Below are 15,269 nucleotides of genomic sequence, written 5' to 3' on the forward strand. Positions count from 1 at the left end.
CTGCGAAATAAGTCGAAGCCAGATGGTAAGTAATTTGTTTCACAGCTTTAGTTTTAGCTAGAATATTATCATCTGTAGGTTTTCATATCAACAGAGAGTATCTCAAGTTACTGTTAATGTGTTAGGCGAGCACTCTGATGCTGCTGGACATTAAGAGAAAGAGATAAAGAAGAGGCTCGGTCACAAGTTCGTTTTCTATGCCAGGGATGGTGTGAAAATGCTCAATTAATTGCATTACTGAAGATTGTTTGAACAAACTCAGATTCCATGGTCACATAAAGCTATCTTGTGATGCATGTGGCCTTTAGTGGCAGGTCACGAAGCCATAAGAAGAAGAATATCTTCCAGTGCATGACTGGGAGCACGAGCTGAGCTATAATAATTTCGCAGGTCCTATAATAAAATTATGTGCGACATATGCACGAGTTTATTAAATTACTGAAGATTGTACGAACAAACTCAGGTACCACGGTCACAGCTATCTTGTGATGCATGTGGCCTGTAATGGCAGGTCAGGAAGCCACAAGAAGAAGGATATCTATCACTGCATGACTGTGAGCACGAGCTGAGGTATAAATGTAGTGCGGCGACGGCCTGATGAACGAGCCTCCCATAACCCACGTAGCCAGCGGGGTAGACCTCTTTGGCCGACTCGGTAAGGAGTGGCTCTCCCGTCACGCTGGTCGCGGGTTCAATCCCAAGCAGCCGGGGAATACCCTCTCCTTGTTGTGATTAATTTCTCGTGTGTTTCGATACACGCAGAGGACGTGTGGGACCGAGAGAGTAATAAAGAAAAGAGAATAGAAAATCTCGGCATTAAATAATAATTTCGCAGGTCCTATACGTGCGAAATACGCACGAGTTGATTAATTATTATAATACTGAAGATTGTATGAACAAACTTTGATTCCGTGATTACCTAAATCTATCTTGTGATGAATGTGTGGCCTGCAATGGCAGGTCAGGAAGCCACATAAGAAAAAATACCTATCAGTGCATTGACGATCATAATTTAGAGGCGGTGCTACTTTGGCTTGTTATCTACAAGGAAAAAATATCTACACCGTACTTTGGCTTGTTATCTACAAGGAAAAGTATCTACACCGTACTTTGGCTTGTTATCTACAAGGAAAAGTAACTACACCGTACTTTGGCTTGTTATCAACAAGGAAAAGTATCTACACCGTACTTTGGCTTGTTATCTACAAGGAAAAAATATCTACACCGTACTTTGGCTTGTTATCTACAAGGAAAAAATATCTACACCGTACTTTGGCTTGTTATCTACAAGGAAAAGTATCTACACCGTACTTTGGCTTGTTATCTACAAGGAAAAAATATCTACACCGTACTTTGACATTATCTACAAGAAAAGAAAATATCTACACTGTACTTTGGCTTGTTATCTACAAGGAAAAGTATCTACACCGTACAAATTTTATTTTAAGGAAATGATATCTACACCATATATATATATATATATATATATATATATATATATATATATATATATATATATATATATATATATATATATATATATATATATATATATATATATATATATATATATATATATATATATATATATATATATATATATATATATATATATATATATATATATATATATATATATATATATATATATATATATATATATATATATATATATATATATATATATATATATATATATATATATATATATATAACAGAGAAAATTTAATTAAAAATAATTTTAAAAATTCTATTAATAACATTCTAGCGATAAACAGCACATACATCAGCTAAAAATGCTAAATATAAGTCAGGAGCTTCTTTTCTCATCATCCGCCAACATAAGTTGTCTAGGTGCAATTAAAATATTCTTTGACTGCAGCCTCTAATTTTTTTTCAATATACGAATCTTAGCATCAAGCCAGGATATTTCAATTCCTTGTGTATGTGATCCTGTTTTAAGATCGACGTAATAGTCCTGATGATTTACGGAAAAATGACGAAAATTGATTTGGTTTAAATTAGAGTAAGCTGGCCAGTCGTCGGAATGGATTGTTGAGCCTTCAGCGACTTTTCTCTGAATAATTGGTTGAAGTGTTTTCCTTGTTCGGGACCGGAGCTTCGACACTTTAACCAGACATTCTCTCGAAACCACGACAAGTGTTTTCCTCGTTCTTGTACATTGTTGAGCCGGGACTCAACTACTTCTCTACCATCTCTATTACCCTCTAGAGTCAATCAAGACCATCTAGACCAGTGGTTCCCAACCTTTTCTATTCTGTGGCCCCCGACCAATATATATAATAATCTCCATGGCCCCATTCAGTGTCTGTCATCTTTTCAGATTCAGTTATTACTAGTTATGAATTGTGTAATGGTGCCAATAGCTATAGGACCAGAACACTATATGGAAAGATTCCAATTTAATGATATGTAAGAGATAATTATCTTTAGGTACTGCAGTGCATTAGAAAAACTGCATGAAAATTGACTTTAAAAGAATCAAAACCATAATTTTCATATTACTCCATGGCCCCAAGAAAGTATCCGGGGCCATGGCCCCAGGCTGGGAACCATTGATCTGGACCATCCATCAACCTTTTAGATGGCATACCAAAGTAGATTCATGACACGTAGATCGCAATATAAAGTGTAGATCGCATACCAAAGTAGATTCATGACACGTAGATAACAAGCCAAACCTTTAGAGGCTCATTATGATGTATCTTGCTTGAGGAGGCTTTTATTTATATCTCACAAACTTTATTATTACCCTACACACTTATTGTTGCTTTATAAACCTAAAGAGAACAGTGTGAGTACGAACTGGGCTATTTATAATAATTTCGCAGGTTGATAAGTATTTCGCACGTCTACGTGCGAAATACTCACGAGTTCTCGCCGCGCATGAGCAGATACCGATGTTACTAATTATTTGTCGGTCAAGTTATTTCGCACGACACCGGCATAACAATAGTTTCAGTGTTAAGAGTAATTACACAAATATGTATTCTGCTGGCGTGTAGGCACTTGTGGGGTTCCCTTCTCGTGGAACCCGTCTAGGTAAGATGTCTAGGTAGGTAAGGCAACACGAATCTGGCAGTGCAGTGTATAAGGGTAAGGTTGGGGGTTGTCATCTCCTACGTACAATACACACACTTGTTTTGGCAGCACAATGCATTACACGGGTGTGTGTCATAGGTAAGGTTGGGGTTGAATTATGGGCAAGACAGACGGCCCCTGACCACAGGAAGGCCCCCATGACGGCAACACACCTGCCCTGACGGCCCCATGCACACGACTGCCCTAGCAGCCCCACACCTGCCCTGACTGCCCCAATCCTGCCCTGATGGCCCCACACCTGCCCTGATGGCCCCACACCTGCCCTAACGATCGCACACCTGCCCTAACGATCGCACACCTGCCCTGATGGCCCCACACTTGCCCTGTTGCCCTGACGATCACACCTGCCCTGATGGCCCCACACTTGCTCTGATGCCCCACACCTGCCCTGACGATCACACACTTGCTCTGATGCCCCACACCTGCCCTGACGATCACACCTGCCCTGATGGCCCCACACGCCCTGATGGCCCCACACCTGCCCTAACGGCCCGACACCTGCCCTGACGATCGCACACCTGCCCTGACGATTGCACACCTGCCCTGACGATCGTATATTTGCCCTGATGGCCCCACACCTGCCCTGATGGCCTCACACCTGCTCTGATGGCCCCATACCTGCCCTGACGTCCCCACACCTGCCCTGACGATCGCACACCTGCCCCGACGATCGCACACCTGCCGTGATGGCCCCACACCTAGCTGCCCTGACGATCGCACACTTGCTCTGACGGCCCAGCACCTGCCCTGACAGTCCCACACCTGCCATGACGGCTCAACACCTGCCCTGACAGTCCCACACCTACCATGACGGCTCAACACCTGCCCTGACAGTCCCACACCTGCCATGACGGCTCAACACCTGCCCTGACAGTCCCACACCTGCCATGACGGCTCAACACCTGCCCTGACAGTCCCACACCTGCCATGACGGCTCAACACCTGCCCAGACAGTTCCACACCTGCCATGACGGCCCTACGGGCAACACCTGCCCTGACAGTCCCACACCTGCCGTGACGGCCCAACACCTGCCCTGACAGTCCCACACCTGCCGTGACGGCCCAACACCTGCCCTGACAGTCACACACCTGCCTTGACGGCCCAACACCTGCCCTGACAGTCCCACACCTGCCGTGACAGCCCAACACCTGCCCTGACAGTCCCACACCTGCCCTGACAGTCCCACACCTGCCATGACACCCCCACACCTGCCCTGACAGTCCCACACCTGCCATGATGGCCCAACACCTGCCGTGACAGTCCAACACCTGCCATGACGGCCCCACACCTGCCATGACAGTCCCACACCTGCCATGACGGCCCAACACCTGCCCTGACAGTACGTCCCACACCTGCCATGACAGCCCCACACCTGCCCTGACTGTCCCACACCTGCCATGATGGCCCAACACCTGCCCTGACAGTCCCACACCTGCCGTGACAGCCCAACACCTGCCCTGACAGTCCCACACCTGCCATGACGGCCCAACACCTGCCCTGACAGTCCCACACCTGCCTTGAAGGCCCAACACCTGCCCTGACAGTCCCACACCTGCCGTGACAGCCCAACACCTACCCTGACAGTCCCACACCTGCCATGACAGCCCCACACCTGCCCTGACAGTCCCACACCTGCCCTGATGGCCCAACACCTGCCCTGACAGTCCAACACCTGATATGACGGCCCCACACCTGCCATGACAGTCCCACACCTGCCATGACGGCCCAACACCTGCCCTGACAGTCCCACACCTGCCATGACAACCCCACACCTGCCCTGACTCCCACACCTGCCATGATGGCCCAACACCTGCCCTGACAGTCCCACACCTGCCATGACGGCCCCACACCTTCCATGACAGTCCCACACCTGCCATGATGGCCCAACACCTGCCCTGACAGTCCCACACCTGCCGTGACAGCCCAACACCTGCCCTGACAGTCCCGCACCTGCCATGACGGCCCCACATCTGCCATGACAGTCCCACACCTGCCATGATGGCCCAACACCTGCCTTGACAGTCCCACACCTGCCATGACAGCCCCACACCTGCCCTGAGTCCCACACCTGCCATGATGGCCCAGCACCTGTCTTGACAGTCCCACACCTGCTATGACAGCCCCACACCTGCCATGACAGTCCCACACCTGCCATGATGGCCCAACACCTGCCGTGACAGTCCCACACCTGCCATGACGGCCCCACACCTGCCATGACAGTCCCACACCTGCCATGATGGCCAAACACCTGCTCTGACAGTCCCACACCTGCCATGATTGCCCCACACCCACCATGACAATAGCGTACCTGCCCTGACATCCTCACACCTGCCCTGACATCCTGACACCTGCCCTGACATCCTCACACCTGCCCTGACATCCTCACACCTGCCCTGACATCCTGACACCTGCCCTGACATCCTGACACCTGCCCTGACATCCTCACACCTGCCCTGACATCCTCACACCTGCCCTGACATTCTCACACCTGCCCTGACATCCTCACACCTGCCCTGACATCCTGACACCTGCCCTGACATCCTCACACCTGCCCTGACATCCTGACACCTGCCCTGACATCCTCACACCTGCCCTGACATTCTCACACCTGCCCTGAGAGCCCCACAACCACCATGACAATAGCGTACCTGCCCTGACATCCTCACACCTGCCCTGAGAGCCCCACACCCGCCATGACAATAGCGTACCTGCCCTGACATCCTCACACCTGCCCTGACATCCTGACACCTGCCCTGACATCCTCACACCTGCCCTGAGAGCCCCACACCTGCCATGACAGCCCCACACCTGTCCTGACAATAATCCTTGATGGTCCCATACCTGCCCTGCCAACCCCACATATCATTGCCCTATTTCATGACAATCTATCGTCTGGTGCAGTGGTTCCCAATCTGGGGGGCATGCCTCCTTGGGGGGCGTGAGCTAGGTAAAGAGAGGGCGTGATTCCATCTGCCAAAAATTGCAGTTTTGCAAGAAATAAACACACACACACACACACACACATGAAGGAGTAACAAATGATGTGGGGCGTGAGGATTTCTTATAAATCAATAGGGGGCATCATGTAAAAAGTTTGGGAGCCACTGGTCTAGTGTCTTTATTTCCTTGGCATTGGCTTATGTGTGTCTATTCAGGGGAAGGGACAGTTAGTTCACGTATTATTTCCCCATTTCGTAACATAATCTATCACCTTGCGTCCATTTCTTTCCCAGTAGTTCTTTGTATTTTTCCAGCAGTTTGTCATTTTCTTTTCTGTTCCTGTCCAAGAGATTTTGCCATAATTCAGAGGAAGGAGGAAGCACGCTGGTCTGTTGTGTTTCATCTCGTAATGTCCTTTTCATAATTTCCAGCAGCAGCTTCCAATTATGTTTTCACTTTGTGTCACTTTGTATCTTCCAGAGGTTTGCGATTATGCTGTTACTTACTGTCTGGAAATGCTGCCTTCGTTGTGTGGATGGAAGAAGTAGCTACATATTATCCTCTGTATTAGTATAGCTACACTATTATTCCATGATGTAATCTATTGCAATGTATCTTTTTGTACTTTCCAGCAGCCTGCAATCATGCCTTTCCTTCCTGTATTAATTGTGAGGATGGAAGAAGTAGCTACATATCATCCTCTGTATATACTATTAGAAGTAGCTACACTATTATCCCATATTGTAATCTATTGCAATGTATCTTTTTGTACTTTCCAGCAGCCTGCAATCATGCCCTTCCTTCCTGTATTAATTGTGAGGATGGAAGAAGTAGCTACATATCATCCTCAGTATGTACTATTAGAGGCAGGTACATACTTTCCATACTGTAATCTATCGTAATGTATTGTATTGTATTTTCCAGCAGCCTGCAATCATGCCCTTCCTTCCTGTCTTGATCTTCCAACACTCAGTTCTAAGCACACAAGCACATGTTATCTTATTCCACCCCTTTGTTCTTCCTCCCTTCCTCAGTATCTAACCTTTCCTTGTTGGTTTCCATGAATAAGTTTTTTCCTTTTTGAGTATGTCTTCCTAATGTAACTATTGGTCTATGTTTTTGTTTGTTTGTTCTAGTACACACACACACACACACACACACATGCATACAGACACACACCAGAATTGGTTTGGGAATTCTATTTTCTCATCAGCTTCCTGTCTATCCCCTGTCTGCCTGTAGCACCAGTAGGACCTCTTGGACGGCCCCAGCCCATTAGCGGTCTTAGCCAGGTCTTTCTCTGCCTCTGTGGTGGATAGTGGAGTGTTTCCCATGTGGTATTGGTGTGCTGGATATCCCTTCACTGGTAGCCTGGTAACATACACTCCCAGGTCTTTCTCTGCCTCTGTGGTGGATAGTGGAGTGTTTCCCATGTGGTATCAGTGTGCTGGATATCCCTTCACTGGTAGCCTGGTAACATACACTCCCATGTCTTTCTCTGCCTCTGTGGTGGATAGTGGAGTGTTTCCCATGTGGTATCAGTGTGCTGGATATCCCTTCACTGGTAGCCTGGTAACATACACTCCCAAGCCTTTCTCTGCCAATGTGGTGGATAGTGGTGTGTTTCCCATGTGGTATTGGTGTGCTGGGTATCCCTTCACTGGTAGCCTGGTAACATACACTCCCAGGTCTTTCTCTGCCTCTCTGGTGGATAGTGGAGTGTTTCCCATGTGGTATTGGTGTGCTGGATATCCCTTCACTGGTAGCCTGGTAACATACACTCCCAGGTCTTTCTCTGTCTCTGTGGTGGATAGTGGAGTGTTTCCCATGTGGTATTGGTATGCTGGATATCCCTTCACTGGTAGCCTGGTCACATACACTCCCAGGTCTTTCTCTGCCTCTGTGGTGGATAGTGGAGTGTTTCCCATGTGGTATTGGTGTGCTAGATATCCCTTCACTGGTAGCCTGGTAACATACACTCCCAGGTCTTTCTCTGCCTCTGTGGTGGATAGTGGAGTGTTTCCCATGTGGTATTGGTGTGCTGGATATCCCTTCACTGGTAGCCTGGTAACACACTCCCAGGTCTTTCTCTGCCTCTGTGGTGGATAGTGGAGTGTTTCCCATGTGGTATTGGTGTGCTGGATATCCCTTCACTGGTAGCCTGGTAACATACACTCCCAGGTCTTTCTCTGCCTCTGTGGTGGATAGTGGAGTGTTTCCCATGTGGTATTGGTGTGCTGGATATCCCCTCCCAAGGTGCAGGACTTAACATTTTTCATCATTGCATTGTAGCAGCCACTTTTTGTTCCACTCCCATAGCTTTTTGATGTCTTCTTGTAGGAAATCCACAGTCAAGGGGTTAAAAATAGGCCTTTCTGACAAACTATTGCAATTTTTATAACACTCTTACTTCCCTTATAAGATTACATTATGTTGTTTGTCTGGTGGAGAACAGTTTTGATTCTTCGCGGAGACAAACAAAGGAAAACAATTCAAAGTGTTTTTATTCCTCTTAATAATGAACAAATACTTGACTTCTGGGCTGCCAACAGAGTAATGGATTGTTTCATCTTTAGGGCGAACAAAGAAATTAGCGCCTGAATGTTCAAACGCTGTATTAGCCTTCGTCAAGAACACTGTGGCTGACTTGTCTTTGCTGGTTTGTTAATGTGTTGACTTCACTCTGAAAATCCAGGACTTCTAGCTAACAACTCCATCTCAAAATTAGAAGCAAAGTCACACCAGCCACAGAGCTTGATACTACTACCATGCTTGAAAAACCCGGCGTACATGACTAAACGATATATGTATGTACCTCCTTGAGACGACAAGTAATATATGGAGCCGAAAAGAACCTCCTCGTAACCGACTCTACGTAACCGTTTATCCCGAGCCTGTGTTGTCGTTCCGAGTCGGAAGAACTTAAAATATATTGTCATTACGAACTCTCTCTTTCATAACACAAGTCCTACAGCAATACTTCCTCTCCACAACACAAGTCCTACAGCAATACTTCCTCTCAGCAACACAAGTCCTACAGCAATACTTCCTCTCCACAACACAAGTCCTACAGCAATACTTCCTCTCCACAACACAAGTCCTACAGCAATACTTCCTCTCCACAACACAAGTCCTACAGCAATACTTCCTCTCCACAACACAAGTCCTACAGCAATACTTCCTCTCCACAACACAAGTCCTACAGCAATACTTCCTCTCCACAACACAAGTCCTACAGCAATACTTCCTCTCCACAACACAAGTCCTACAGCAATACTTCCTCTCCACAACACAAGTCCTACAGCAATACTTCCTCTCCACAACACAAGTCCTACAGCAATACTTCCTCTCCACAACACAAGTCCTACAGCAATACTTCCTCTCCACAACACAAGTCCTACAGCAATACTTCCTCTCCACAACACAAGTCCTATAGCAATACTTCCTCTCCACAACACAAGTCCTACAGCAATACTTCCTCTCCACAACACAAGTCCTACAGCAATACTTTCCACAACACGAGTCCTATAGCAATACTTCCTCTCCATAACACAAGTCCTACAGCAATACTTCCTCTCCACAACACAAGTCCTACAGCAATACTTTCCACAACACGAGTCCTATAGCAATACTTCCTCTCCATAACACAAGTCCTACAGCAATACTTCCTCTCCACAACACAAGTCCTACAACAATACAAGGATCGTAATGTTACGTCTACGTAAAGACGAGAAATAAGCAAACAGTGAGTGCTGGGCTGACGTAACCTTGCCTCGACGTACAGAGATCAAAGTGTGAATTGAAGTTACTTAGACAAACATCTCGCAGGTTAAGGTTGACATAACTTATATATCGTTAGTTTAAGAGACGTAATCTTGCCTATACGTACAGAGATCAAAATAACATATCTCGAGGGTAGGGTTCACGTAACTTGTATTTCGTTAGTTCAAGGTTACATATACTTACAACAACGTCGTAAAGAGGGAAAGAATAAAGGAAAGAGAGAAGGTGTGTTGAAAGGTCATCTTATCGCCTACAAACACCTAGAGACAAACATTGGGGCGAGGGAGGGAGGGAAGGGTAGCACACACACACACACACACACACAAATGAAAATAAAAACACTGAACCACAAACCCCAATCAAACACCTCCACACTAAACATCCTCCTTCGACCGTCCATGTTGAGAAAAGGAGGAGGAGGGCGAGGAGGAGGAGGAAGAGGAGGGCGAGGAGGAGGAGGAGGAGGAAACGAGAGTAGATGTGGAGCCGCCAGCGATGGAGTTGGCGGCTGTTCCTCCGTCCTTCCCTTCGGCGACTGCGGCGGGTGACTTCTTGGCCGCTGCCGCCGCCTTGTCCATCTTCTCCTTCCGCTGGATTTGGTACTCAGCGATGAGCCGTCAGGTTAGCATGAAGAACACCTGGGGGGGGGGGGGAGGGGAGGGGAGGTTAGGTTAAGGTAGGCTAGGGTAGGGGAGGATAGGTTGTTAGGAGAGGTTAGGTAAGGCTAGGTGAGGTTAAGGGAGGTTATAAAAGGTTAATGGAGGTCAGGAAAGGTTAGGTTTGGGGGGATTTGGGTTTTAAGGGAGGTTAGGTAAGGTTAGGTTAGGGGAGGTCATGTAGTTTTATCTTTTAGAGTTCAAGGGCAATAAAACAAAAAAAGCATAAAAAAACACTAGGTCCTCAACGTGAACAGAGAGAAGGAAACAACGGGGCACAATTACCAGTGAGGGGGCGAGTCTCTCAAACTTGTCGCCCACCATCCAGTGATTGTACCTGGCGAACAGCATCATGAGGGCCAGGACCGGATTCATCAAACCATTTACCAGACCTCTGTTTGGTAAGTTTCGCGGTATCTCCGCCCACCCGGTAAATCGGTATTCATCAACCACTTACCGCACCTCTGGTAAGGCCAAAAGTTACCACGGCTCCGAGCACCCGTAACTGAGTTACCGGAGGCGTGGTAAGTAAATAGCTCTGCCGCCTCAGGTTTATTTTCCCGTGTGACTGCTTGTATCGGCGGTTCCTGAACATGACAATGCAATTGCGATAATCTCGGTAGTTGCAGGAGTATGAAAACATATAATAGTGACGGAAATAAGTGGAGAGAGACGTGGAAAAGACGAAGTGAGTGACACGTAGCCGCATCGGCGATGAGTTATCCTCAGTTTTCACTCTCTACTTATCGTGTTCCATGGTTTTATACGCAAATATTCGACTGACATGCTTAGTAGTGAATGGAAGTGACAAACATGAGTGAGTACAGCCGTGTAAATACCGCTGAGTAAATCGAAATGAACGGCACATTAGCGGGTCAGCTGGCAGCTCTCCACGAATCAAAAGTGGTGTTTTTTTTTACTTAAATTTCCATGATTTTGATCTGCAACGTTAAAGACTCAAAGCAAATAGTTAGCATATGAAAAGAAATGCAGTTCATAAGACTTGTGGGAAGAGTGCACTTGGAACTCTGTTGATGAAGAGTAATCAGTCAAATCATGGGACTATTATTATTACCTGTTGTTGTTTAGCAGTATGTCTCACAGTCATATTCATTGATTATTGTAATTGTGTTTTGAAATATTTAGATGTCTAGCTGGACATAATTAGTGTCAGAGGAGATACCATGATCATGAAGGCAGTTTTTCCAGCTATAATTATAATCAGCCCCTCAAGCCTCACACTATTCTCGGCCACCCTTGGACTTTGGTTGTTCAGATGTTAGTCGACATAGCTCTACATACTGAGTTCTTCCTTGCGTGTAAACAAATATTAACAAATGTGTGGAAATCATTCACTTCATTTACACATCCAATATTTCCAATAGACTAATAAAATAATGGTCAAAGCACATGAGTGATGTATTATTTATTGAAAAAAAATTTGGGGGGGGCAGTGTTCTGTGTCCCTCTAACAAATGTTATTGATATGCTGGTAAAATGATACTTAACAAATTAATAATGGATGGCGAATTTGGAATGCAGGGGCCAAGGGGTAAAGTAATGCTGGTGATAATTATATTTTCAGCTGTTAGTTTTATCGGATAATATTAGGTTAGTTTGGGTTTTCAGGACTCCTAACCCAAGCAAAATATAATGCACTGTGGTGTTTATCACCTATGGACTATGTTGATTTTGCCAAGTTGGAAACAATTTTGTAAAACATTTTACCAGAATGTCAGTAGGAATTAGGGAGCAAGAGACCTGTTGCTTGACAAGCTACCGTGACATTTCATCCGAAGAAATGGAGACACCGTTTTAGATCTGGATGGAACGTTTGATGATAAGTAGTTATTTACTTAGGTTCTATATAATTATATTAGCTGATCACTGGACTTTTTTAAGTAACTGGAACAAAAAGAATCCGATTCTAGCATATGAGATTATTACCCTATATAAATTATTTTTTTGTAGGTGAAATGGCGCTGCTCTGGGCACTGGAACATGACAGGCTACGACGGGAAAGAGTTTTCAGAGACCGTCTCAATCCTTTAGAGGTCAGCGATGATCTCCTCCTACACTATTATCGGCTGCCCCGCCATGAAATCCTTCAGCTGTGTGAGGAGATTGGACCACATATCCACAGGCCCACAAGTAGGACAAGAGCAATTCCAATTCACACACAGATCTTGGTTGCCCTGCGTTTTTATGCCAGTGGGACATTTCAGAATGTGGTGGGTGATGTAGCTGGTATCAGTCAGTCATCAATATCAAGAATATTGAATGATGTTACTGAGGCTTTGTTGAACAAAGCAAAACGAGAAATAAATATGCCCCAAAATCTGCAGGAGCTCATGCTTATCAAGCAAGATTTTTATGGCCTCAGTGGATTCCCTTCTGTCATAGGGGCAATAGACTGCACTCATATACCCATCAAAGCACCTGCAAATGCAGTTGTTTATCTGAACAGAAAGAGGAAGTACAGCCTTAATGTACAAGTTGTGGCAGACTCAAAGATGAGGATCATCAGCTTCTGTGCAAGCTTTCCGGGAGTGTTCACGACTCCTACATATGGCGTCAAAGTGTTCTGCGCCAGCAGTTTGTGGAGGGCCAGTACGGAGACTCACTACTTCTTGGTAATTACCCTAACCTTTGCTGTATTTTGTAAAATTTAGCAGCTGTAAGAAAAACAGCATAAGTTAATGGGCCTCCATGGTGCTGTGGTTTGTATACATTTTCACAACTGTGTGCCTGAGTTCAAATCCTTCTTTTCTGGATGATTGGTAAATTGTTACCTGGGGAAGGTGAACCGGTAACCTGGATGCTGCACTGGGCCTGTGTCCCAAGTTAATGGATTGTTACCCACCACAGGCTGAAGGGCCAATGGTATGGAGATGAGTATCGTGACCATTCAAAGCTAATAGCATATGCTCCCAACTTAACCTGTATGTTAATGTTTGGCTTTGTTATCTTCTTGACTTGTCAGATGCATTATCCTGGTTATCCTTTCGAGGGATTAATATGGATGAGTATTTACAAAAAGGTTATGGAAATGCTGTCCATTCACAGTCACAGCATGTATTCTGACCCTTTTAGAACAATTTTGCTATTTACCAACTGCTTTCCAACTTCCACACTCATGCTTGTCCAGAATCTAATAACTTTCCTCAGTGTTAAGCCCTTTTAAACTTTGTTTTTTGTAATGCTTACAAAATTCATTTATATACATAAGTGCCTCTGAAGTGTATTTACTAGCAAATATAATTTTTATGCGGTAAATAGGACAACCTGTTTCATTAGGGAAAATAAAGAACAAACAACAAGGAATGGACTGGGTGTCATAAGAATAAAAGACAGGGTAGTATATGTTCTATTTTTATAAAATGGCCACTCATATTTTTTAGAGCAATGGAAATGTAGTTAAGGAATGGAAAGAGACAAAGAGTAAGGAACATTATGAAATGTATACTGCATAATAGGGCAGACAAGGCCCCTGTATATAGATATCATTTGGGAGGATAAAAGAACTGGCAGAGATGATACAGAAAGCCCAACCTCAAGGAAGCTGATTAAGTAAGAGAGGAGATGTGAAGTTTCCAGTTGAGATTTTGAGTTAAGGATAGACCGAGGATGTTTATTGTAGGTGACAGCTGAGTGTTATTGAAAAATGGGGGATAAGTGTTTGGAAGATTGTGTCAAGTTGACAGGTTAAAAAGTTGAGTTTTAGAGGCGTTGAAGGGCTTGGCTTAATTGGAAGTGATAGTAAGGTATGAAGTTGAGCATTCTGCAGCCTCCATCCTGGAATCGTGTAGTTTCTGTTGGGAAGGTCTTTTGTAGTCTGAAGGATTGGAATGGTCACCCGTCTTAGGCACAGGCTGCATGTTGGCATACTTCCAGTAGGAAGTAAAACTTAGATGTTAAAAGACAGTGGTGCTGGACGGAGTGGTTGGCCATGTTGGTGGTGCTGGGTGTGGAGGTCTGCTGGATGGTCCTAAGGGAGGGGCTGAGGAGGCATCTGTGGAGGGATCCTATAAGGTGCAGTGGCTGTTCATCCTCGCTTTTGGGCTGGACGATAAATGGGTACCTGAGGAAGATTGGGGAAGGTAAACTGATGTAAACTGGATGTCACCCTAGCACAATGCCTTGGAAGTAATGGGATCTTTTTCACTGCAGGCTCAATGTGCTGTAAATGAACTTTGAGGCCACACGCAGCTACAGCGTGTGGTCCCATTGTAGATAATAGTGTCTTAATACTACCCTCTAGAAAGAGCTTAAGTAGTAGACAGGAAGATATACAAACAGGAAAAGGCTGTTCCAGAATTCACCAGCTTAAGGGATGAAAGCATTAAGGAGCTGGTTAACTTTCCCTTAACAAAAACAACCACTGCAAAGATGATGTTAGATGAAAAATTAGTTTATATTCTGATCCTTGCAGGTGATTCTGGTTATCCTCTAGAGCCCTTCCTAATGACACCAGTGAGCCAACCAACAACTGATGCTCATCGTGCCTATAACCGCAGCCACTCTAGGACACGTGTTGTGGTGGAACAGACTTTTGGGGTATTAAAATCTCGGTTCCGTTGCTTGCATGGGTCAGGTGGCAGCCTTCAGTATGACCCAGTCAAGTGTGCCAAAATTGCAATTGCATGTATGCTATTGCATAATATTTATCAGTAGAAGAATTCAATTAAATGAGCCTTTAGTACAAGAGATTGAAAACATGGAAAATGATGCCTACAGAGGAAATGAAGTCACAGGGCAGGCTCGAC

General features: G+C 45.2%; 2 protein-coding genes and 1 long non-coding RNA gene across 10 annotated transcripts in view; 1 reads left to right on the forward strand and 2 right to left on the reverse strand.

Moving 5' to 3' along the window:
* LOC126984826 (uncharacterized) overlaps window positions 1-15,269 on the reverse strand; it is a 136,489-nt gene that overhangs the window by 70,412 nt on the left and 50,808 nt on the right. The window contains exons 6-7 of one of the 5 annotated variants that reach the window (XM_050839027.1): window positions 10,789-10,840; window positions 8,551-10,485 (exon numbers count right to left, since the gene is read on the reverse strand). The exons of 1 other annotated variant lie outside the window; for it this stretch is intronic. In XM_050839027.1, coding sequence (XP_050694984.1) covers window positions 10,808-10,840 — 33 coding nt within the window. In that variant the 3' untranslated portion in view covers window positions 8,551-10,485; window positions 10,789-10,807. Of the gene's footprint in view, window positions 1-8,550; window positions 10,486-10,552; window positions 10,572-10,788; window positions 10,841-15,269 lie in introns of those variants that run through there. 3 more of the 5 variants (XM_050839030.1, XM_050839026.1, XM_050839031.1) reach the window with 3 other exon arrangements.
* LOC126984829 (uncharacterized) overlaps window positions 1-15,269 on the reverse strand; it is a 133,034-nt gene that overhangs the window by 70,412 nt on the left and 47,353 nt on the right. The window lies entirely within an intron of this gene.
* On the forward strand, window positions 6,676-9,544 carry LOC126984839 (uncharacterized). 3 transcript variants are annotated; one of them, XR_007737938.1, is made up of 3 exons: window positions 6,676-7,455; window positions 7,753-7,851; window positions 7,951-9,544. It is a non-coding gene; the product is annotated as an uncharacterized LOC126984839 (long non-coding RNA). The 3 variants fall into 3 exon arrangements; XR_007737936.1 differs by having other exon boundaries at window positions 7,753-9,544; XR_007737937.1 differs by lacking the exon at window positions 7,753-7,851.

Source organism: Eriocheir sinensis, chromosome 57, assembly GCF_024679095.1.
Source record: "Eriocheir sinensis breed Jianghai 21 chromosome 57, ASM2467909v1, whole genome shotgun sequence".
Lineage (NCBI taxonomy): Eukaryota > Metazoa > Arthropoda > Malacostraca > Decapoda > Varunidae > Eriocheir > Eriocheir sinensis.